Source organism: Salvelinus fontinalis, unplaced genomic scaffold, assembly GCF_029448725.1.
Source record: "Salvelinus fontinalis isolate EN_2023a unplaced genomic scaffold, ASM2944872v1 scaffold_0127, whole genome shotgun sequence".
NCBI classification, from domain to species: Eukaryota; Metazoa; Chordata; class Actinopteri; order Salmoniformes; family Salmonidae; genus Salvelinus; species Salvelinus fontinalis.
The window spans coordinates 282597-308453 of NW_026600336.1; the positions used below are offsets into that span (position 1 = coordinate 282597).

Genomic DNA, 25857 nt, shown 5'->3' on the forward strand with positions numbered 1-25857 from the left:
ACATGCAATCTTCATTGACAGTAGCGCATATAAAAACACCCACAAGCTACCGATGTCTGAAAACAATCGTCGCGAGACGAACAAGTGACGAATTTCCGGGCAAGGGCGATCCATTTAAAATTAATTCCTTCCTCCCTCACCCCTTGCCCTGCAAGTGTAAACTCGTCAGACGTCATGATACGTAATCAGAAGTGTCCACTTATTTCGAGGGCTAAGGGGAGAGGGTGTGTCTTTTAAGACAGGCGCTAAGACCTTGGGGACAATTGACGTAATGACACCACGAAAAGGAGGAGGAAGAAAAATATTATATTGCAAATGACACAATACATAAGTCTCTCACTGTTGCCACCTGTTATAGACCCCCCTCAGCTCCCAGCTGTGCCCTGGACACCATATGTGAATTGATTGTCCCCCCATCTATCTTCAGAGCTCATTCTGTTAGGTGACCTAAACTGGGATATGCTTAACACCCCGGCCGTCCTACAATCTAAGATAGATGCCCTCAATCTCACACAAATGATCAAGGAACCCACCAGGTACAACCCTATATCCGTAAACATGGGCACCCTCATAGATATTATCCTGACCAACTTCCCTCCAAAAACACCACTGTTTTCAATCAGGATCTCAGCGATCACTGCCTGCATCCGTTATGGGTCCGCATTCAAACGACCACCCCTCATCACTGTCAAATGCTCCCTAACACACTTCTGCGAGCAGGCCTTTCTAATTGACCTGGCCTTGGTATCCTGGAAGGCTATTGACCTCATCCCGTCAGTAGAGGATGCCTGGTTGTTCTTTAAAAGTAATTTCCTCACCATCTTATGGTGCCCCTTTCTAAAAAATGTAGAACTAAGAATAGATATAGCCCTTCGTTCACTCCAGACCCGACTGCCCTCAACCAGCACAAAAACATCCTGTGGCGTACTGCACTAGCATCGAATAGTCCCCGCGATATGCAACTTTTCAGGGAAGTCAGGAACCAATACACACAGTCAGTTTGAAAATGCTAGCCTTTGCTTTCCTAACAGAAATTTGCATCCTGTAGCTCTAACTCCAAAACGTTTTGTGACACTAAAGTCCATGGAGAATAAGAGCACCTCCTCCCAGCTGCCAACTGCACTGAGGCTAGGAAACACTGTCACCACCGATAAATCCAGGTTAATCGAGAATTTCAATAAGCATTTTTCTACGGCTGGCCATGCTTTCCTCCTGGCTACCCCAGCCCCAGCCAACAGCTCCGCACCCCCCGCAGCTACTTGCCCAAGCCTCCCCAGCTTCTCCTTCACCCAAATCCAGATAGCAGATGTTCTGAAAGAGTTGCAAAACCTGGACTTGTACAAATCAGCTGGGCTAGACAATCTAGACCCTCTCTTTCTAAAATGATCCACCGCCATTGTTACAACCCCTATTACTAGTCTATTCAACCTCTCCTTTTTATAATCCGAGATTCCTAAAGATTGGAAAGCTGCCGTGGTCACCCCCCTCTTCAAAGGGGGAGACACTCTAGACCCAAACGGTTACAGACCGTTTGGGTGCCGTCTTTCGGATGGGACGTTAAACGGGTGTCCTGACTCTCTGAGGTCATTAAAGATCCCATGGCACTTATCGTAAGAGTAGGGGTGTTAACCCCGGTGTCCTGGCTAAATTTCCAATCGGGCCCTCAAACCATCATGGTCACCTAATAATCCCCAGTTTACAATTGGCTCATTCATCCCCCTCCTCTCCCCTGTAACTATTCCCCAGGTCGTTGCTGCAAATGAGAACGTGTTCTCAGTTAACTTACCTGGTAAAATAACGGTGTAAAAAAAAAAAAAAATATCTATATCTATCCTGCCCTGCTTTTCTAAAGTCTTCGAAAGCCAAGTTAACAAAACAGATCACTGACCATTTCGAATCCCACCGTACATTCTCCGCTGTGCAATCATGTTTCCGAGCTGGTCACGGGTGCACCTCAGCCACGCTCAAGGTACTAAACGATATCATAACCGCCATCGATTAAAGACAGTACTGTGCAGCTGTCTTCATTGACCTGGCCAAGGCTTTCGACTCTGTCAATCTCCGTATTCTTATCGGCAGACTCAACAGCCTTGGCTTCTCAAATGACTGTCTCGCCTGGTTCATCAACTACTTCTCAGATAGAGTTCAGTGTGTCAAATCGGAGGGCCTGTTGTCCGGACCTCTGGCAGTCCCTATGGGGGTGCCACAGGGTTCAATTCTTGTGCCGAATCTTTTCTCTGTATATATCAATGATGTCGCTCTTGCTGCGGGTGATTCTCTGATCCACCTCTACGCAGACGACACCATTCTGTATACATCTGGGCCTTCTTTGGACACATAACAAACCTCCAAATAAACTTCAATGCCAACACTCCTTCCGTGGCCTACAACTGCTCTTAAATGCTAGTAAAACTAAATGCATGCTCTTCAACCGATCGCTGCCTGCACCCGCCCACCCACCTGACTGGCATCACTACTCTGGACGGTTCTGACTTAGAATATGTGGACAACTACAAATATCTAGGTGTCTGGCTAGACTGTAAACTGTCCTTCCAAACTCATGTTAAGCATCTCCAATCCAAAATGAAATCTAGAGTCAGCTTCCTATATCGCAACAAAGCCTCCTTCACTCACGCTGCCAAACATACCCTCGTAAAACTGACTATCCTACCGATCCTCAACTTCGGCGATGTCATTTATAAAATAGCCTCCAACACTCTACTCAGCAAACTGGATACAGTCTATCACAGTGCCATCCATTTTGTCACCAAAGCCCCATATACCACCCACCACTGCGACCTGTATGCTCTTGTCGGCTGGCCCTTGCTACATATTCGTCGCCAAACCCACTGGCTCCAGGTCATCTAAGTCTTTGCTAGGTAAAGCTCTGCCTGATCTCAGCTCACTGGTCACTATAGTAACACCCACCCGTAGCACGCGCTCCAGCAGGTATATCTCACTGGTCATCCCCAAAGCCTACACCTAATTTGGCCGCCTTTCCTTCCAGTTCTCTGCTGCCAATTGCTTGAACGAATTGCAAAAATCGCTGAAGTTGGAGACTTATATCTCCCTCACTAACTTTAAGCATCAGCTATCTGAGCAGCTTACCGATCGCTGCACACAGCCCATCTGTAAATAGCCCAGCAAACTACCGACCTCATCCCCATATTGTTTTTATTTACTTTTTTGCACACCAGTATTTCTACTTGCACATCATCATCTGCACATCTATCACTCCAGTGTTAATTTGCTAAATTGTAATTACTTCGCTACAATGGTCTATTTATTACCTTACCTCCTCACGCCATTTGCACACACGATATATATATTTTTCTATTGTATTATTGACTGTACTGTTGTTTATCCCACGTGTTGTTGTTTTTTTGTCACACTGCTTTGCTTTATCTTGGTCGCAGTTTTAAAAGAGAACTTGTTCTCAAATGGCCTACCTGGTTAAATAAAGGTGAAATAATATATATATATTTTTTTTATGATTCATTTCTATTGGGCACAATTTTTTTTTAAACACAACCAAAACAAACAGAAAATGCATCCAACACATGTTTGTGGTCACAAGCTTCATGTAGTTATTGCGTGCTATGAATATTGGATCAAATACTCAACTTTGTACTATTGTAATACACATAAGGAAATTTGTCCAAATACTTTTGGTCCGCTAAAATGGGGGGACTATGTACAAAACGTGCTGTATTTTCTAAACGGGTCACCTGATATGGATGAAAATACCCTCAAATTCAAGCTGACAGTCTGCACTTCAACCTCATAATCATTGTGTAATTTCTAATCCAAAGTGTTGGAGTACAAAACCAAAATAACAAAAAATGTCACTGTCCAAATACTTTTGGAGCTCACCGTATATGGACATGTACTTTTTTATTCTTTGAAATGTCATAGAAATGTGTCTTATAATAATAAAATATAAATGTTTGAATTTATAGAGCCCTCCTGCTGGACTAGGTTACATACCGGCCTGATTGGTGATTTGCCAGTTGAAATATCGTCCTTACCACCTTATATGCTTTGGTCTGATACGTTTACGCCTGATATGTCATGGCTGTCGTCATGGCTGTCTGTGCATGAAGCTGGAGTACTCGTTCCTTAACCCATTGTTGCTACGATGGAGAGGGACAGAGAAAGAGGGTGCGATGAAGAGAGACAATGAGATGCTCCAAATGTAAATGGAAAGCACGGTACAACATGCATTGAAGATACTGACATTTTTATTCAGTGTCAGTCACCACTCATTGCATAAACTGGCAGTACATTCATCTTTGTGATGTCTTGGTCTGTATACTGATTGAAACTGTTTTTAAAAAACTGTGAAAAACTTGAAACGAGACCAGGCTGGGTGTCAAATCAGTGTTCATTTGAGAATTCCCATTCCAATTAATTTATTGAATTAAAATAGAAGACAACTATAAACAGTACCACCATCAGGATGTTATACTACAGACAGTACCTATAATAAGTATTCACACCCCTTTGTTATGGCAAGCTTAAATTAGTTCAGGACAAAACATTTACTTCAAATCGAATTAATAAATTACATTGATTCGCTATGTGTGCAATGACAGTGGTTAACAGGATTTTTGAATGACTGATCCATCACTGTAATGTACCCCATACACATAACATAACTGTAAGGTCCTTAAGTCATCCCTGCTCAGGTATGTCACCATGAGGCTAATCTTGTCCCCAGCCGGCTCTCTCTCTGTAGCAATTAAGCCTGGGGATAAGGTCACAATAAGACCAATAGTGATTTTAAAACCTAAAGCATGTATTTTAAATGATGTATTTACCTGTGTCTGGGTGTTCTTCCTCTGTGGTGCAGTGGAGGGCTTGAAGGTCGAAGGGATCAGGTGTTTTAGTGCAGTGCTTTTGGCTGTGCTTTTATAGGGTAGCCCTGATAGAGAGGGGGCTTTCTCAGCCCATCACAGGTATTTAAATCCAGGTAAATGTTTCCGTTCCAGAGAATTAAAGAATGAAGATAATGATTCATTTCCAGAGAATTGCAGAGGACCTACGCGGACGTTGCACACGGTTTAACTACTTTTATCTCAAAGTGACATACCTTTAAAACCACCCCGAGAGGTAAGTCATTAAAAAGCAAGGGAGTTTGATCACTAAAAAAAACAATGATCATTCATTCATAACAATAATATCTTGTTGTTATCCAAATCTGAAAGTGGATAACAACGATTTTTAATGCACACACTTAAGAAAGCGATACTTTGGAATATAAATGGGATTGGAATGTTTCAAAGGTGTTTTCAACATTTTCAGATATGACCCTATGATGACACTGAAAAAACAGATATATATATATATATATATATATATGTAGGCAAAATATACAGTTGGGATTCAACTACAGTCAAGGTAAAAGTTCGTTCGAATTTTTAGTGTAGCATCCTTCCCTTCTTCCATCCATCCCCAGCTTCTGTTTAGCTTGTCCAGTGGTGCCCCTTATAATGAAAACATGATCTGGGGTCAGCTATGACCATGTGAGGGTGTTTGAGTTGCTATCTATGTACAGTGGTTCTCCCGGTTGTGAAAACTGAGCTCAGATCAGCTCTTAGCCAGGGTCTTGACCTAAAGGTGGTTCTTCTGGTTTTGTCTCAGGTCCTATTTGCGCTGGAAGCCATAGAGGCATTGGTAGGGCTGGTTGCTACTGTGCTGACGACTGTGGGTGATGAGGTTGGAGCTCTGGCTGAAGGCTTTGCCACACACCTGGCACACATGGGGCTTCTCACCTGGAATAGAAGGGCAGAGGGGACATACTGTATTAAAGGGGAAGTTCACTCTTTTATAACTTAATGTTAGATGGTTCCTCACCCTGAAAGTGAGCCAGGAAAAACTGTAACGCATGGTTCGGTTGTCTTTAATTAAACAGCCACTACAAATTTCAGCTAACTTAATCCAAATCAATGAGAGTGGTAGGGGCATGCAGTGGCTGTTTAAATTATTTATTTTAAAAAGGCCAAATCACTTCCCACGTCGCCGGACTCTGGCATGCAGTCACTTTCATTTTTAACAGGCACCACATGCCCCTACTACCACTGCCATTAGTTTTTTAAAAATATTTAAAATAGTTAATCCTTTTTGAACGTGACAAAGACAAGATCCCTATTTCCAGAAAATACATATCGACTCACCTGTGTGAATGAAGGTGTGTTTTTTCATGTCAGATTTCTGGTGAAATCTTTTGCCACAGTATTGACAGGGGTAGGGCCGCGTGTCAGAGTGGATTAGCAGGTGAGTGGACAGGGTGGAGGAGCGCTTGAACACTTTCCCACACACCTTACAGCCAAAAGTACGCTCCTGAAACACATGAGAACAAAGCATATATGGTCATATATTTTGTGAAAATAAATATTTATTGGGTTCACAGTTTCATGAGAATTTTTATGAATCTTTATTTTTTTACACCAAACAAAAACAAGTATAGGCCATATAGTAATGAATAGGGTATCCTGTGGTGTTTTTCCTGTATATAGTTTATAACTAGCATCAAACTCTTAGAACTCCCTAAAGTCGCTGTCCAGTGGAAATCTAATTAGCATATAAAATTATCCATAAAAACCTGTCAGTTTAAGATAGAGAGATGTTGTTTTTGCATTGGATGCGTCTCAATCCACCACATCCGCCGATGTTGCAGTTGCTCGATCCACCGCATCCGCCTATGTCGCACTTTCACATCTGAGGTGAAAGTTGACAGAGCCAGAGCGGTGTTTGTCAGACCATGAGACATCTTGAAAATCGGTCTTCTCACAAAATCGTCTGTAGTGTTCGGAATGTCCTACAAACTATTTTGACGTCTCTATGGAAAGATGAGACTCTCACCATCATGTACATGTTTTTCTCTAGGATGCTCACAAGACTCGTCTGAAGGTCCCCTGGTACCAGCTGAAAAAAATGTATGGAAGTATATATGGAGACTATTTCATGTCCAAAATATGGGGTTAAATACACATATTAAATTTTTGTTTAAATAAAAATAATCCTAATCTTTCTTAAATCTCTCAGATATAGGAGAGACACCTCAGAACAAACTTCATTTTTATATTTTTGGGGGATTATCTGTTGTTCCATGCAGTGAATCTGTTATTCAATGCGTTTGTATGGCCTAATGACAGTAAAGACAAAAAAAAATTATTTGATACTTCAATGAGTCTTAAAATTCAAAATCAAATAGCTAAATGATCCTTGGTATGAACTTAAAACAATTCCATATATCTTAGTAGAACAGTAGTTAATAACGTAATTTCCAGTTTTTTTAATGATATTTCCACACTATGAGGTGGAAATAACACTCTGAAATTGTGAAATTATGATAATGCCCTTTTTCTGTAAGAGCTGTATGAAAAACAAATGCCCGCAATATCAGCCTTCTCAGGTGGGATGGAACTTTTGTACCGTATCATGACGTCACAATGTGATCTGATTATAATAGACCTGACCCCAAACCTGCTTTAAAACCCTTTATTATACATGTAATGTGGCAGGCAACAGACCTTTATTGGAGTTATTAGGTGCGTTATTCCTACCTTGACCCTGTAGCTCAAACCCAGGTCTGGCCTATTGCCGTACGGCTGACTGTGGGTCTTGATGTGTGCTGATGACTGCTTGTGTCTGCCACCATGGGACTTGTGGACGTGGGACTCCAGACTGGAGAAAGAAAAGAAACTCTGAAAAGAAAACAAACACTTTAATGTGATTTGCAGATAGGGAGAGCAGTGCAGTAAATACAATAGACCTCTTATCTTAATCTAATCCTCACACTGGTCTTCCAGTCAGAAACAGAATAGACAATCAAAGCACGTCAGACTTCAGTTTCTGCACTTTGACCTTTGGTTAATAAAAAGGCTGTGTGTAGGTCTATCCAATCACCTCAGTGGTATTCCAATGAGTCAGAATTATTCACTATCCATGATGGAAGCAAACATAGCTTTCTCTTATAACTAATATCAACCCTTTTTGATGGAGAGGATTGATTTAATAATTCACCTTTATTTACACAGGTAAATACATTAAGAACAGATCATTATTTGCAAAGGACGACTTGTCAGAGGGATAGAATAACAAAACTGATTTGGGATCATCCACTAACCTTTCCACACAGTGGACATACAGTCCCAGTGGTCCTGTGGTCACTGATCTGGGGACAGTCTCTGTGTCGGGTCTCTACCAGGAGGGGAGAGCCCACCTCCTCAGCAGGGCTGCCAGGGTTCAACTGGGAGGGAGAGTGGTGGTGCAGCGCAGCTCTATCACCTTAAGATGGGGAATAGCAGGTGGTTGAAAAGTTACATTAATTAGCCCCGTCTTACAAGCAATCACTGATCTCTAGGTTTTGAACACATTGCTGTTGCAGTCTTAACTTTAATGAACACTGTATAATAATGAGGGATTATGAGAGAACAATAATACACAAAACTGGCAGATGTACATGAGCTTGTGTTAGCTGAGCCTCAGTGTTCAACACCTACCTGAAGACATGGGACTGGTGGGGTGAAGGTAAGGGGGACTATGTGAGGGAGGGTGGAGGGCTGGAGGTGGAGAGGGCTGTGGTGGGTAGGCCTCATTGTGTGTCACTAGAGACACTGCACTCTTTGGTGACGGCTGTCCCTGAAGGGTACCCCACTGCCTCTTGTCTGTTTCTGAGGGACCCACTGGCACCGGGGTCGTGCCCAAGCAGGGGCTACCTGCTTTGGGGCGCAGAGGGTGAGAGCCCCCCCTCCTCACCAGGAAAGAGCGAGGCATGGTGGGGAAGCGAGAAGCAGCAGGAGCACAGAGGGTTTTGTAGACTCAGTCTAATGGAAGGGAAGTAGAAGGCCCTGCAACATGGAGTACATGAAAACTGACATAATAGTCCAGGTGTTATTCATGTCAACCAACATACAGCAGGTGGCAGCAGTGCTTTGACTAACACAGTCACATACTACACTGCCGTATTCATAAAGCTTATCAGAGTATAAGAGCTGATCTAGGATCAGTTTTCAGATCATTATGAATAGGATAACAGGACCACGGGGGACCTGATCCTAGATCAGCACACCTAATCGGAAATGCTTTCTGAGTACAGGCCCTGGTCACACAACCACTCCTAAAGTAACAGTACTGTGGGTTTTGCTGACACTAAAATTATGCAGACAACATTTTGAAACCATAAAAACGAACTCCATACTGAAATCAGTTCAAATATGCTGAATGGAAATACAGAGTATTTTCCAGCTCAGTTTTCCCAATATATTCATAAAGGAGGTAATTTATTTGGCATTAAATGTCCGTTTTGTCCAATTTACAGGGACATCTCTAGGCAGATCGCCTCAGCCAAGTCATTGCACATACTCATTTTACTCTTGAGCTTGGTTGGATTGCTGCATAAACTGTGGCCACATATACTAGCACACAGTGTTATGAAACCATTCCACAGCAACTACCACCCAAATTCAACCAAACACAGCAGACTGTTATGTATTATCCCGACTCACTCTGTGAGCTCTCTCCCCTCTGGTTGCACAGCTTTACAGGTGGCAAATAGTAGAGCATTCAAGACGTAACAAGATAAAAGACTAGGGGCAATAAAGCTCCCGAAAATATTAAAACTTTATTTATTTTCCTATGCTGGATTCATACTGTACTGGTTAAAAGCTTCAGATATCAAATATTTCTCATTTGAAGTATTCTATGTTGCTAGGCAGAATAGTTCAATCTTTAGCCCAAGGGCCAATGGATCACTGAATAAAACAGAACACTTTCTACCGTGTAGTTTTTCAGATACAGGGTGGCATTTGAAATAGCATAATTAAGTATGATGCAGATACACCGGTGGAGATGAATGATGATTAGATTGAACACATTGGGCGAATTAATTTGTTACGGTAAATGCAGAAAAACTCACCTTATAAAAGAGGAATGACAAATCTCTGCAGCTAGCCGTCTTGAAGATGATGTCTTCAGTCAAGTCACCTGGTGAGATGACAACAGAGCTTTGATTTTAAAGATGATGATGATACTGTACATGATCATTTCCTAAAAGCACAAAGCAAAAATAAACTCCTAATCTTAATTGCAGGATGGAATTGAAGACCGCAAGAGGTAATTTATACCTTTATGGCTAGCAATGAAAATTTGAAAACCTCACTACAAAAAAGTGTTTCAAACAAACTTACCAGATAACACGTTTTTTAAAAGGCATACAAATGTTTCACAAAGCAAATAGGCAGAACAAATACATTCTGGCTCAAATTCTAAATGAATTTAAATAAAATGTCAAAATATGATATGCCAAAATGTTTACCTTTCTCCTGAATCTCCCACTAGTGAACTAATGAAATTAAACAGGATGCTCAAATCATGTAACATTACAGTAAAAATCTATCTTTCTATATGCTCAAGTTTAAGCTCTCAGCTGTATTCAGATGTTGTGTTCAGTGAAGTCCAATGACACTGATGGGGAAGAGCGTGTCTGTAGCACCGTTCCACTCAGCAGCAGCCACCTCAACCACAGAGCTTCCTCAGAAAGACCAGACAGACTCCACTGCTGAGCAACAGGCCTTTCTGCTGCACTAAAAAGCTTTGCTACAGTATATAGGACCAAACAAGTCCAGATGTACTCGCTCTAATCGCTTCACTTTCAAATGACCAAATGTCCTCTTTGACTTGGTCTTTGACTTGGTATACAAATCTCTAAATCACTCTACTTCATTGTTATATCAAAATGATTCACATGATCGCAAAACAGGAAGACGTGTAGAAGTGAGGCAAGAGAAAACCAAGTAACAAGAAACTGGATGAGGGGAGGATGGTGGGGTCACTTGAGTAATCTGCGGCATAGTGTCGACACACACAAGTGTTGAGACAGGAGGGGGTTTCAAAATGGAGGTTAGAGCAGAGAGCGATGGAGAGGGAAATCCCAAACAGAAATTAACTGGTAACCCAATGTCGTGATGAGCAGAACGGGAGAGAAAGATAAGAGAGAGGGACGGCGAGCCAGAGAGGATAACGGGTTCAATGGAAGATTACAATGGATTTTATATCCAAATGAAGACAGGGGTGCACACAATCAACACAACGCTCGAGTCAGCACAACAAGACCGTACCACCTCGACATGGCATCTGAGAATGTGTAGTGTCAATGTTTATTTCCTATCATCATCATCATCATCATCATCAAGTACAGAACACTGAAATGTTTTCATAATATTGTCATTAATATCATCTTTATTACTGTCATTAATATACTTGACAACACATTGGTAGAATTGCAAGAGAGAGTGAACAAGGTTGGAGGGAGTAAAGTGGATACCGACCTGCTGTTACATACATGAGAGAAGTCCTACACCAGGGTTGTGTTTGAGGCACCAAACGGAAGAAAAGTGACTGAAACCGGGAGGGACTTCATGGACTTGTCCAATAAGATACACACATTTTTGTTTTCTGTTGCAGAACGTTTTAAAAATATTTTACATTGTGTGCCCTAATGAATACAACCCAGGGTATGCATGAGGACACCTTCCATAAGGGGGAGTCTCCATGTTTTGTTTCTTTCTTCTTTGAGACACAGACAATGGCATGTATAGTGTTCCAGTTTCATTCTAACATTGTTATATTTATAAAATAAAAAAATCTTAAACATATTGGGGATCCTTCAGTCCTAGCTCAACAGTGGCCTTCACCTTTGAGATATTTTTGGTGAACACCACCCTAAACCAGAGTGAAAATGTTGAACTGTCTATGAAAATTGCATTTGATATACATGTAATTTATATACTATGTATAAATCTACCTAGATTATGGCACTATATAAGATTTAAACAAGGAACCCTACCATTCGCCACACCCTAAGATTTTTTAAATAATCTTAGTTCAGATCAAAGAATAGCCATATCAACGCTAATCATAAAACTACATGGATGACAAATACTGAATCAGAGGGCATCTTCATGTGTATCAAAAAGTATTTTAGTCACAGTTATACCAGTTGTAGTTGGGACACTGGGGAACTCCGCGTCCGAGCACCATCTCTGAACAGCAGTATAGTGTTTGTGTTATGTATAAATTAGACACTGTCTGGTAGTGTCTAATAGTGCTGTAAAGTCCTTAAGTAAAAATAATTTAAAGTACTACTTTAGTAGTTTTTTTGGTATCTGTACTTTACTATTTATATTTGACAACTTTAGGAATTTAAGTGGAGTAAAATGTACTTTTTACTCCATACATTTTCTCTAAAACCCAAAAGTACCCGTTACATTTTGAATGCTTAGCAGGACAGGAAAATGGTCCAATTCACACACTTATCAAGAGAACATCCCTGGTCATCCCCATTGCCTCTGATCTGCCGGACTCACTAAACGCAAACGCTTAATTTGTAAATTATGTCTGAGTGTTGGAGTGTGCCCCTGGCTATCAGTAAATTAAAAAAGCAAGAAAATGATGCCGTCTGGTTTGCTTAATGTAGGGAATTTGAAATTATTTATACTTTACCTTTGATATTTAAGTATATTTAAAACCAAATACTTTTACTCAAGTAGTATTTTACTGGGTGACTCACTTTTACTTGAGTAACTGTCTATTAAGGCATCTTTACTTTTACTCAGGTATGACTCAAGTACTTTTTCCACCACTGACCAAGACTATACCGCAGGTTGACAACACATGGCATCCGAACTCCCTCCCATTGCTAAAGTAATGCCTTAACTGACTGGTCCAGGATGTTACACCAGACAACAGTGATTTCAGCTGCTGCACTGGTTTAACCTCTAAAAGGTGGTTATTTGTAATACTTGAGCGAGTGAAAGATGGGCTACATGGCAGTGGAACCCCATTGGAAGAGCTCCCTTATTTCCTTGGCAGTTGGTGACAGGTTCCCCCTTCATTCAGCATCACTGTGCAACAAAAGCCAGGCACACACCAAATGTGAGTACATGGCATAATTTGAACATAAGAAAACAGAAAGCATGATACAAAGCTGGGATGCATAGGCTTGGTGGCATAGCATTATACAGTACCTTAATACTACCAAGAAACATTACAAGTGCTCACTAATACTGACATGAGACAGAGTCTTAGCTTGCTACACTAACCACTCCAAGCATCCACTCCCATATTCCCAGAACAGCACTCACTGCTTTAAGTCAAGAGGAGATCTAGAATCTTAAAATCTATATTTAGGATCTATATCTAGAATCTTAGGATCTATATTTAGAATCTTAGGATCTATATCTAGAATCTATATCTAGAATCTTAGGATCTATATTTAGAATCTATATCTAGAATCTTAGAATCTATATCTAGAATCTTAGGATCTATATCTAGAATCTATATAACACCCTATTGAATATATTACCACACATCCCCTGCAGTCTGCCTCAGCAAATCAACTGAATTATTATTGTGATATATTTATATTAATGCTTTCGTTCAGGTTGTCATATTGTATAATTCAATAATATTCCATACGTTTCGCTTCCACTGTTGTAAGAATGTAGAAATGTGATATGGAAAGTGTCTGCACCCAAGTAAGACAACGCTCCTTCCATTTCCTTCCATCTATATAGAGTTTGTATGGAACCCTTTCCCCCTTGACATTGGGAAAGCAACCACATGGAGCTTCTTTCTAGACGGCCATCATCGATTCCCATGATCAACTCTGTCCCATTGATATAAACACAGAACATTTGAATGCTTTGGAAACATGACACCAAGCCAATGCATTCGTCTCCCCACTCCTAATGACTGAGCTAAAGCTAATTCTAACAAGCATTTGTCATATATTCAAGACTATTGGGATGATATGCCACATAGTTAGCCAGTGAGGTATATACTAGGCAAAATACTGCTCCCAGTCTGTTAATAACACCTGTGCATTTTAGCCATCTGAAGCTGTAGTAATAGCATGCATCAGATAGTCAGACATTTTCAGTCAACACGTTCAACTGAATGTTTCCATCCATCCCTAAATCCTATTGGTAACAGGCAGTAGAAAGAGAAAGTGATGTAACAGTTGGCTGTTCTGGAAGGAGAGGTATTGGTAATTCATCATGCAGTACCATGACTGAGACGAGAACAACAGAACAGAACAACAGAGAGAGTGATGACACTGGTCCAACTTGATCATGATATTTATGATGATCTGATCAGTACACTTGTAGCTCGTAAATTATATATATTTTTTACCTCTGATCGGTCAATTTCAACAAATTCTCATCCCCCCCACCCCCCGTAACTCAAAATGAACACCTTCACAACACTCACACAGCCTTTTGATGGACACATGGCAATCCGTCCCAAACTAGTCAACCTCTAGCCTTACCGTTAGACAAAATGAATGATTGACTGAGCCATTGTTGTCCTCTTACAAGCACTTGTGGGTTGTTATCTGCTTTTAGGGTTTAAAAATGCCTTAACACATTTCAAATAGGTTATAAAAGGAGTTGTTTATGCGTGTGGGTATTTCACAAGTCATAGGTAGAGACATCATTATGAAGCATAGCCATAACCGTTCGACAATTTCTTCACAGTAGTTTTCGCACTCGCATCTGATTCCTAAGGGGTGCAAAGTTCAACTGCATGTCGAGCAGATAGAACAGAACATAACAGAAGACTGGGAGAGAAAAGGATAATCATAGCAGCGTATTCGTTCTGTCTCTCTGGCACGCATCGGCATGGACGCCGTCCGTTGACACCTCAGCCTCGGGATTCAAGTTGGCACAAAGGACCAAGGGAACTCAACGTGTATAAAGTTTGGCTGCCGTTGGTATCTATCTTTATATTTATATTTGTATAGATATATATAAAAAAAATATTAAAATAAATAACAACATAAATAATAGGAGAAAAAAAAGAAAAAGATTTGGCAACGTGGAGATTTTTTTGTGGTTGACATGAGCGTAATTCACTTGCCTTGTTTCATTTGGCATTGCGACAAGGCATTGAGACACACACAACATACATATTTCAGTAAGGTCAATTGTTAATATTGATCTATGCATGTGATGTCATCTAGTAACATCCCTATGATATTGATGTGTACAAGTCCATACCATACTCCTCTTTTCCTACCTCTATCCTTCCTTCCTTCCTTCCCTCTCATTTTTTTTGAAGTGTGCATTGTGAGGTTACAGTGGAGGGTTGTTTCCATTGTAAACAGGCAGTGCAGGTGGCCAATGGGTCTTCTTGGAATGATGGAATGACAGAAAGAGAGAGATGGAGAGAGAGAAAGAAAAGGAGGAGGAAAGAGAAAGAGATGGAGGGAGACAGCATGTTCCACATCTCGCTCATGGGACAGTACAGTACGACCAGGGTCAAGCCCAACAAGTCATCCATCCATCTCATCTTTTACCGATCCCAAGTCCATATTGAAGTCCTTCCAAACTTGAGGGGAATCATTTCATCAAAGCGATGTCCTGTGCATCTCATAGTCACTGCTGTGTGGTATGGTTGGAGTATTGAAAGTTGAAAGGTTTTTTGTTGTTGTCAATTTTAAATCCTTTTGATTTTCTCGGCTTTCTGTGCGGAGAGGAGAAAGAGATTGAGGGAGATAAAGAGAGGGATAAGTGAAGAGAGATAGGAGTAAAGAGAGAAGTAAAAGGGGGAGGTGGAGAAGAGAATGACAAAAAGAGGAGAGACCATGGCACCAACACGAAGGAGGGGAGGATGTCCGTTACAGGTTAGAGTATTAGTTTAGGGTGAGAACAGTAGTACAGTAAAGTTGGGGCGAGTACAGCATCTCTAATACTGAAGAGATGCAGAGTACAGTATCTTTAGTAGTCTAGGTCAGGACCAGGGAGTTCCAGGGACCTCCATGGCTCAGTTGTCCAGAACCTCAGCACACACCATGCTAGTGTAGAGCTGCTGCGAGGGGCCGTGGTGGGGGTGGTCCGGGTGGGCCTCTGCTTCGCTGTCGGTGCTGCCCTCGCTGTCCAGCCTGGCCGAGGGGTGGGGCAGTGCGGGGTACATGGCGTTGGGGGGGATAGGGCTGGGGAGAAGGTCCTCATCCGAGCTCAGGTAGTCGCCTCCGGCCGACGAGGGGCTAGCTAGACACAGATCCGGGTAGCCCCCGCCCCCGTCCCGGGAACTAGGGGCGAACTTGGAGCGCTGCCCGCGGAGCTGCCTGATCTAAAAGAGAAAGAAATAATGTTATAGAAGATATTCATACCCGGGGATCATTATCACAGTCATCTAGGATATTACTGATAGCAAAAAGAAAGGCTTTTGATGCTGTTTCAGTTGGTGAGAAGAGTGTGTACACTGGTTGAAAAGTGACCCATTTCTATAGAAACCTGGTATGGTGGTCTAGCCTGCAGTGTCAGGCACATCAGACTGGATTTAACCTTGTGGGTGTGTTCTAAATCTAGTACCTGGTATGTTGACAAGGTCTGTCGATAAGCTTTACAGAAAGTCAGAGTACCTGTGGATTTTCAGCTGCCAGTACAGGTTGAAGTCTGTTTTACTATGAAAGAACCTGCTGAAGCACCAACCACTTCACCTGTGTGTGTGTGTGTGTGTGTGTGTGTGTGTGTGTGTGTGTGTGTGTGTGTGTGTGTGTGTGTGTGTGTGTGTGTGTGTGTGTGTGTGTGTCTATGCGATCACATATGAAGCCTGCATCAATGACGTGTTGTGGGTGTCCCTTGCGTGACAAGCCACAGCCGGTCTCCAAATGCTTCAGCAAGTACATGTCTGTGTCTGCGTGAGTGTCTGCGTGAGTGTGTGTGTGTGTGTGTGTGTGTGTGTGTGTGTGTGTGTGTGTAGATACAACACTGATTCAGTACTTACAGAAAACTCTGAGATTTGTACTGAGTTAGGCTGGTAGGAGGGGGAGGGTAGTGGTTAACCAATAGGAACACTATAACTAGGCACTCGCCCACCTCTTCCTCTTCTGTCTCGGTTTACACAGCAGAGCTCAATCATGTACACTATACTGGCTGGAAAAAAACAGATCTGATTCTAGTTCAGCCCTTCTCGAAGTGTATCATATTGTTCTGGGACAAAATCTGAATATTCAAATATTCAAGTCATTGGTATGACCAACACCTTAGAATCATAACTTAAACTGTTACAAAAAAAATTAAAAACATTTATGCTAATTCTACTTATGATCTGGTCCAACACCAAAACATGAATTCATTTGCAAAATAGATGCCTGAGATTTTTGAGACCGGAAAATTACTGCTGGCTAATTTTGACTTTGTCACGAATGTTTCGATACTCTTTACATAAAGGCTCCATATGACGAATATAACCAATAGTATGCACTCTAAGAACTAGTAAACAGAAAAGGGCAAGTCAGTCCCATCACTCCCTTCTCACGCAAAGCCGCTCTCTGAATGAGCAAGTGTATATTACGTGGTTCAGCTATGTTTGTGTGTGTGTGTGTTTAAGCATGTGAGAATCAGTGTTGTCTAGTTCTCACACGCATTCATAGCTCTCTTTCTGAGGCCTGGGGTTTTGAAGGGGTAGGGGGGTACGTCTGTTCTGTGGTTGGAAATGTCATACAGAGGAAGGCCAGAGTAGTGATTCTAGTATGTCATCCTTCATGTGGCGGCCAACATCTATCATTTCAGAGAAATACTAAAAGCACGAGGGGATGCGATTTACATAGCTGGGTTTCAATGGATAAACTAACGCCAGACATGAGGGCTTTTACTGGTGTGTGTGTTTGTGTGTGTGTGGGGGGGGGGGGGGTGTCCCGTGTGGCTAAGTTGGTAGAGCATTGCGCTTGCAACACCAGGGTTGTGGGTTCCATTCCCACGGGGTGGACCAGTACCAACAAACAAAAAGTATGAAAATGTATGAGCTCAAGTTGCTCTGGATAAGAGCGTCTGCAAAATGACTGTTAAACGTTAAATGTGTGTGACCTCGTTCTTGAGCTCTCCGATCTGGTCTCGAAGCTGGGTGATATACTGCCTGGAGTCAGAGTGGTTCAGCTGGCCCTGGATCAGACCCTCCTCCTTCTGTAGGACAGGGATGAGACACACACACACACACACAAACAAACTGGAGTCAGAGTGGTTCAGCTGGCCCTGGATCAGACCCTACTCCTTCTGTAGGACAAGGACAGGTGGATGAGATGCACACATACTCGCCCGTGTACGTACACAACCGAACAGTCAACGCCAAGGAAGCAGGGAAGATGATCTCCCCAATGGACACATACCACCCAGAAGAAATCTAAACACACTTGACAATGACATCCATTCAATATGGAAGTCAAGTTCAGATCTGTGTACAAACACCCCACCTGTATCTCCAGCTCAGCCATCTTCTGTCTGAGCTCAGCCATGGCGGCCATGGTGTCAGCCTCCCGCAAGCGCACCGCCATCACCTCCTCTTTACTCTACAGAGAGAGGGAAGACGATGGTAGAAGAGAAAAGACAAGAGAGAGAGAAATCACCTCTGGCACAAAGCCTGAGTGAAAGACACTAGTCCATCTAGTTGTGCAATAGAGTCTGTTTAAATTGCAGCCTCACACACAAAGCCCACTTATCAATGCCACCCTGGGCTGCTTCCATTCCCCCACCCTCTCCTTTATCTATCTTTCCCCCACCCTCTCCTTTATCCATCTTTCCCCCACCCTCTCCTTTATCCATCTTTCCCCCACCCTCTCCTTTATCCATCTTTCCCCCACCCTCTCCTTTATCCATCTTTCCCCCACCCTCTCCTTTATCCATCTTTCCCCCACCCTCTCCTTTATCCATCTTTCCCCCACCCTCTCCTTTATCCATCTTTCCCCCACCCTCTCCTTTATCCATCTTTCCCCCACCCTCTCCTTTATCCATCTTTCCCCCACCCTCTCCTTTATCCATCTTTCCCCCACCCTCTCCTTTATCCATCTTTCCCCCACCCTCTCCTTTATCCATCTTTCCCCCACCCTCTCCTTTATCCATCTTTCCCCCACCCTCTCCTTTATCTATCTTTCCCCCACCCTCTCCTTTATCTATCTTTCCCCCACCACCTTCTCTTCTCACCTGGCAGTCAGTCCACTTATTCCACTACCTTCCTCCTCCTCCCCATACCTTCTCCACTCCCCCTCTCCTCCCGCTTCCATTCTCCATCCCTCCCTCTTTCTGCGCCTTCATCCCTGCTCTCCCTCCGGTCTTAACCTGCAGCCCACTTATTCCACACATATCAACGCTACCATTGGCTACCTCCATCCTCCCCCTTCCCTCCGCCTCTACCCCACCTTGCAGTCGAGCTCGGCCTGTTTCCTCTTCATCTCTGTGAGCTGGGCCTGTAGCCCCTTGTTCTGGCCCGCCAGCTGCTGCAGCCTCTCCTGCATGGAGGCGCTCTCCACCTCATGGCGCCCAATCAGCTTGCTGTGAATCTGGTTCTGAAGGTGAAGAGAGAGTGGGGACACTGTCAGAAGACTGAAAGCGTAATTAGTCACTTTGGATTAGCGTCGGCTAAATTACAAGTATTTAAATGTAATGTGCAGCACAAGTCAAAAGTTTGGACACCTACTCATTCAAGGGTTATTTATTTATTTGTACTATTTTCTACATTGTAGAATAATATTTAAGACGTCAAAACTATAAAATAACACATACGGAATCATGTAGTAACCAAAAAAAGTGTTAAACAAATCAAAATATATTTGAGATTTTTCAAAGTAGCCAAACTTTGCCTTGAAGACAGCTTTGCAAACTCTTGACATTCTCTCAACCAGCTTCATGAGGTAGTCACCTGGAATGCATTTCAATTAACAGGTGTGCCTTGTTAAAAGTTCATTTATGGAATTTCTTTCCTTCTTAATGCATTTGGCCAATCAGTTGTGTTGTGACAAGGTAGGGGTGGTATACAGAAGATAGCCCTATTTGATAAAAGACCAAGTCCATATTATGGTAAGAACAGATGAAATAAGCAAAGAGAAAGGACAGTCCATCATTACTTTAACACATGAAGGTCAGTCAATATGGAACATTTCAAGAACTGAACATTTCTTCAAGTGCAGTCACAAAAACCAAGCGCTATGTTGAACCTGGCTCACATGAGGACCGCCACAGGAAAGGAAGACCCAGAGTGACCTCTGCTGCAGAGAATAAGTTCATTAGAGTTCCAGTCTCAGAAATTGCAACAGAGCTCAAGTAACAGACATCTTAACATCAACTGTTCAGAGGAGACTGAGTGAATCATGACTTAGTGGTCGTATTGCTGCAAAGAAATCCAATAAGAAGAGACTTGCTTGGGCCAAAAAACACGAGCAATGGACATTAAACTGGTGGAAATGTGTCCTTCGGTCTGATGAGTATAGATTTTAGATTTTTGGTTCCAAACGCTGTCTTTGTGAGAGGCAGAGTAGGTGAATGGATGATCTCTGCATGTGTGGTTCCCACCGTGAAGCATGGAGGAGGTGGTGTGATGGTGCTTTGCTGGTGACACTGTCAGTGATTTATTTAGAATTCAAGGCGCACTTAACCAGCATGGCTACCACAGCATCTGCAGCGATACCCATCCCATCTGGTTTGCGCATAGTGGGACTATCATTTGTTTTTCAACAGGACAATGACCCAAAACACAACACCAGGCTGTGTAAGGGCTATTTGACCAAGAAGGAGAATGATGGAGTGCTACATCAGATGACCTGGCCTCCACAATCACCCAACCTCACCCCAATTGAGATGGTTTGGGATGAGTCGGACCGCAGAGTGAATGGAAAGCAGCCAACAAGTGCTCAGCATATGTGGGAACTCCTTCAAGACTGTTGGAAAAGCATTCCAGGTGAAGCTGGTTGAGAGAATTTGAAGAGTGTGCAAAGCTGTCATCAAGGCAAAGAGTGGCTATTTGAAGCATCTCAAATATAAAATATATTTTGATTTAACATGTTTTTGGTTACTACATGATTCCATATGTGTTATTTCATAGTTTTGATGTCTTCACTATTATTCTATAATGTAGAAAATAGTCAAATGAAATATAAACCCTTTAAATGAGTAGGTGTGTCCAAACCTTTGACTGGTACTGTATATGATATTAGTGGTCTGCCTCTGTCTAAGTGTTTCAACAAGAAATAATTTGTTTGTAGCGAAACGCTCATTTGAGAAACGAACAACTTGTACTTCCAGACATACAAATCACCTTTGACATCAATGCATTACTTATGTGAAACAGATTTCCACTAGATGGGCAGGCTGCAAAGTCAAAATTGGCTATATTGTAAACATTCATGAAAATAAGCTTTTTGGTCTTAATTTAAGGTTAGGTTTAAAATCTGCTATTATGACTGGCTGTGCCAGCTAGTGACCACTCTGCAGCGCTGCCTCCAGTACATGAGTCATCCCAATAAATGCCAACCTGCGGCCCAAGGTGATGAACTGTAACGAAAATGTGTGTGTGTGTAGGCCTATGGTGTTGTATAGAGCTGTGAATAATCCACCACAACAGTCAAACATCTCACTCATCAGGGTGAGAAACATGAGTGTGGAACGAAATGTTAAACACTTAGCGAGGTACTTTCCATAAATCAAAAAGATGAGGCAGTATATGTACACTATCGTTCAAAAGTTTGGGGTCACTTAGAAATGTCCTTGTTTTTGAAAGAATAGCACATTTTCTGTCCATTAAAATAACATCAAATTGATCAGAAATACCGTGCAGATATTATTAATGTTGTAAATGACTATTGTAGCTGGAAACGGCAGATTTTCTATGGAATATCTACATAGGCGTACAGAGGCCCATTATCACCAACCATCACTCCTGCGTTCCAATGGCACGTTGTGTTAGCTAATCCAAGTTTATCATTTTAAAAGTCTAATTGATCATTAAAAAACACTTTTGCAATTGTTAGCACAGCGGAAAACTGTTGTTCTGATTAAAGAAGCAATTAAACTAGCCATCTTTAGACTAGTTGAGTATCTGGAGCATCAGCATTTGTGGGTTCGATTACAGGCTCAACATGACCAGAAACAAAGAGCTTTCTTCTGAAACTCGTCAGTCTATTCTTGTTCTGAGAAATGAAGGCTATTCCATGCAAGAAATAGCCAAGAAACTGAAGATCTCATACAACGCTGTGTACTACTCCCTTTACAGAACAGCGCAAACTGTCTCTAACCAGAATAAAAAGAGGAGTGGGAGGCCCCGGTGCACAACTGAGCAAGAGGACAAGTACATTAGAGTGTCTAGTTTGAGAAACAGATGCCTCACAAGCCCTCAATTAGCAGCCTAATTAAATAGTACCCGCAAAACACCAGTCACAAAGTCAACAGTGAAGAGGCGACTCCGGGATGCTGGCCTTCTAGGCAGAGTTTCAAAGAAAAAGCCATATCTCAGACTGGCCAATAAAAAGAGAAGATTAAGATGGGCAAATGAACACAGACACTGGACAGAGGAACTCTGCCTAGAAGGCCAGAATCCCGGAGTCGGGATGTTGACGTTGAGACTGGTGTTTTGCGGTACTATTTAATGAAACAGACAGTTTTCTGCCAAACTTGGCATTTATCTACCATTTCCACATAGTATTTGATGTATGAGTTACCCCTTAGTCATTTAGGCCTAATGAAAGTCTCCATTAGAAATGTGAGCCAATACGATTTATTTCCCTAGGCTGGTCCCAGCACGGTTTTTGCCGTCTTTCCAACTCCTATGGTCATTGTTACGTGAGACAAACCTGGGATCAGACTAAGGAAATAACACACAATGGATCGCTTTTATTTAGAGAGAGCACAAACAGATTTGGAATCAGGCTAAAGTTCCTTCACTGACCTGGCTCTCCAGCTGTATGGCTTGGAGTTTGACCTCCCTGAGTTCAGCCTGGGCCTGGGCCTCTCTCAGACGCACCCCCATCAGCTTGTCCTGCAGCTCGTTCAGGGCGTTCTTCTTGGGGGATTCCTTCCAGTGACCTCCACCCCCGCCGCCTTTTGACATGTGGAGCTGGAGAGAGAGAGAGGAACGGATATGAAGAACAGGTTAGAGAGCCACAACCAATGTGCATCGGTTCTCTATCTATCTCTCCCTAAAGTCACTCGCTCTGAGACCTTGAAGTAGTTGTTTCCCTTGCTCTGCAAGGGCCGTGGCTTTCGTGGAGCGATGGGTAACGATGCTTTGAGGGTGATTGTTGTCAATGTGTGCAGAGAGTCCCTGGTTCTAACCCAGGTTGGGGCGAGGAGAGGGACGGAAGCAACACTGTTACATAAGCACTGTCCTTCTAGTCACCTCTACTATGCTCTCCCCTTCTGAAGCCTTCAGTTCCCTACTGTACAGTTCTCTGCTCTGTGGTGTGTTACTTACCTGCCAGCGCTGGTTGAGCTCGGTCACCGTGTCCTGCATCTCTCTGAAGGAGTGCAGTGTCTCCAGCTCTCGGAGCTTCACCAGCTTCAGCTCATCCTGCAGCTGGGCCACGTTGTTCTCATCAGGCAGAGAGCTGCTCCTCTGTAACACAAACACACACGCATGATAAAGATATCAAACACACAGATATAACCACACACACATGTACACAGGTGTGTTCTCTTACCTTCTCTAGGTCCAGTACTTTGTCCTGCATCTCTTTGAGGGCTCCCAGTAGCTCTGCCTCCTGCAGCCGGGACTGCTCCAGCTGTGTCTGCAGACCGGTCACAAACTGCTCTGTGTACTGAGACACAACACATTGACCAATTATAAACTGAGGCAACACACTGGGACCAATCCCAAACTGACACTACACATATCAACCAATCAATCAAATTGCTCTGTGTACTAAGGCATCAGAAGATAAAGATCCTCCACCTAGCACAGTCAGAAGAGGACTGGCCAACCCTCAGAGCCTGGTTCCTCTCTAGGTTTCTTCCTAGGTTCCTGCCTTTCTAGGGAGTTTTTCCTATCCACCGTGCTTCTACATCTGCATTGCTTGCGGTTTGGGAATTTAGGCTGAGTTTCTGTGTAGCACTTTGCCACTGCTGACGTAAAACTGCCTTTTTAAAATACATTTGATTGATGGGTCAGAAGAATGTCGGCGCTGTGTTTTCTATTGATATGGAAATGGGAACCACTTACAAAGTCTATCGGTGTAACCACCAGGTAGATTCACCTCATTTGTGTACACCCAAGCAGATAAATGAGTGATGTACTAAACAGAGATGTGGAGTACGGCTCTGTGTAGCTGTGGCTGTGGTAGTTGTGGTGAGATGGACAGAAGGGATGTGGGTTGGCAAAAGGGGGAAACCAACCCAAAAAACATGTCCGTTTCTCACTAGATGCAGTTCAGAGAGAAGAGACTGAAAGAGAGAGCTGGTGAGATAGAGAGAGAACGTTGGGACAAAGCAATATCTTTGTATGTGTATGCATGGCATAAAGGCCTTTCTTTCTTTGTGAATTAAAGTACCCACTCAGTTTCAATGTGAGAGAGAAGTGAGAGGTGGGGGTGTGTGATTTCTGGCTTGGTAATATACCCAGGCTAGTCATCGGAGGCACAACACACACTCTGACCACACCTGAAACTCCAATTCCATAGCAACACCACACACACACACACACACACCTATACCACTGATTTTCTCCATGGCCCCAATTCTAGTAGATCTAAGCTCAGTTCACTGGTGTTGAAAGACTAAATGGAGGAGGAGGTGACAGTCAAGGAAACAATGTTGAGACGTTGAGACGACTGCTGTGTCTGAGTATGAAGAGAAACGGCACATTGTTACCACACTGTACATACTGTACACAGCCATAATATGACATTGGAAATGTCTCTATTCCTTTGAAACTTTTGTGAGTGTAATGTTTACTGTTTATTTCTGTTAAATTTCACTTTTGTTTATTGCCCATTTCATTTGCTTTGGCAACGTAAACATGTTTCCGCTGCCAATAAAACCCTTTGAATTTAAACGGTGAAACTAACGTCTATAGAAAGAGTTGTGGTTCCTGACACATGTACTAACAGAAACACATCATCTTTCATTTTTGCCGTAGTTGGGGACTTGCATTCGAAACGGATTCAAGCGCTGACTGACTCACACGTGTTTGAATAGACTAAAATAGTGTGTGTGTGTGTGTGTGTGAGAAAGATTTTTTTTTAAACAACAAAAAACATTCTGCATACATGATGCACTGCACATTGAGACAAAGTCCCAGAGAAGCATTCAGTGTTTCTGTAGCATACAACACACACGAACACACAGCCACAATTGAATAACTGAACCCCTATTGTACTGGATCAGCTGGTCTACAGGCATTGTCTGTCTGTCTACCCATTCAACATCACACTATTGTCCACCTCACCATGGCTGTCTGTCTACATCTATACATTAGAATGCTCATACAACTGGCTTATACAAAACCAGCCCTGGGTGAACACAATGTTATAACACTATGGATTTCAAACAGGTCAAACATCAAACTCTATACAGTGACTACCGCCCCGTAGCACTCACCTCGGTAGCCATGAACTGCTTTGAAAGGCTGGTCATGGCTCACATCAACGCCATCATCCCGCAAACCCTAGACACACTCCAATTCCCATACCGCCTCAGCTCCACAGATGACACAATCTCAATAGCACTCCACACTGCCCTTTCCCACCTGGACAAAAGGAACATCTATGTGAGAATGCTGTTCATTGACTACAGCTCAGCGTTCAATGGCATAGTGCCCACGAAGCTCATCACTAAGCTAAGGAACCTGGGACTAAACACCTCCCTCTGCAACTGGATCTTGGACTTCCCCAAGGGCCGTCCCCAGGTGGTAAGGGTAGGTAACAACAAATCTGCCACACTGATCTTCAACACGGGGGCCCCTCAGGGGTATGTGCTTAGTCCCCTCCTGTACACTCCCTTTTCACCCACGACTGTGTGGCCAAGCACGACTCCAACACCATCATTAAGTTTGTTGACGACACAACGGTGGTAGGCCTGATCACCAACA

General features: G+C 42.8%; 2 protein-coding genes across 3 annotated transcripts in view; both read right to left on the reverse strand.

Annotated features, from left to right (window-relative positions):
• Positions 1 to 4457: 4457 nt before the first annotated feature.
• LOC129843371 (zinc finger protein Gfi-1b-like) lies at positions 4458 to 8851 on the reverse strand. The gene is made up of 5 exons (XM_055912081.1): positions 8508 to 8851; positions 8132 to 8292; positions 7569 to 7709; positions 6177 to 6342; positions 4458 to 5774 (listed from the first exon to the last, which is right to left on the reverse strand). Exons 1-5 carry the CDS (start codon positions 8779 to 8781, stop codon positions 5647 to 5649), a joined length of 870 nt encoding a protein of 289 aa, XP_055768056.1. The 5' UTR covers positions 8782 to 8851; the 3' UTR covers positions 4458 to 5646.
• Positions 8852 to 11213: 2362 nt separating this feature from the next.
• The window catches only part of LOC129843369 (EVI5-like protein), a 39258-nt gene continuing 24614 nt past the window's right edge, over positions 11214 to 25857 (reverse strand). For both annotated transcript variants that reach the window (XM_055912078.1, XM_055912077.1), the window contains 7 exons: positions 23474 to 23590; positions 23248 to 23388; positions 22723 to 22890; positions 19205 to 19351; positions 18263 to 18358; positions 17880 to 17975; positions 11214 to 16140 (listed from right to left, as the gene is read on the reverse strand). In XM_055912078.1, coding sequence (XP_055768053.1) covers positions 15832 to 16140; positions 17880 to 17975; positions 18263 to 18358; positions 19205 to 19351; positions 22723 to 22890; positions 23248 to 23388; positions 23474 to 23590 — 1074 coding nt within the window. In that variant the 3' untranslated portion in view covers positions 11214 to 15831. The remainder of the gene's footprint in view (positions 16141 to 17879; positions 17976 to 18262; positions 18359 to 19204; positions 19352 to 22722; positions 22891 to 23247; positions 23389 to 23473; positions 23591 to 25857) is intronic.

Coding starts and splice junctions, on each gene's coding strand:
- LOC129843371 (XM_055912081.1), bottom strand. CDS start 8,781: ATGCCTCGCTCTTTCCTGGTGAGGAGGGGGGGCTCTCACCCTCTGCGC. Junction 6,343..7,568: donor GTTTGAGCTACAGGGTCAAG/GTAGGAATAACG, acceptor CATGTGTTTCAG/GAGCGTACTTTTGGCTGTAA. Junction 5,775..6,176: donor ACACACCTTCATTCACACAG/GTGAGTCGATAT, acceptor CTTCTATTCCAG/GTGAGAAGCCCCATGTGTGC.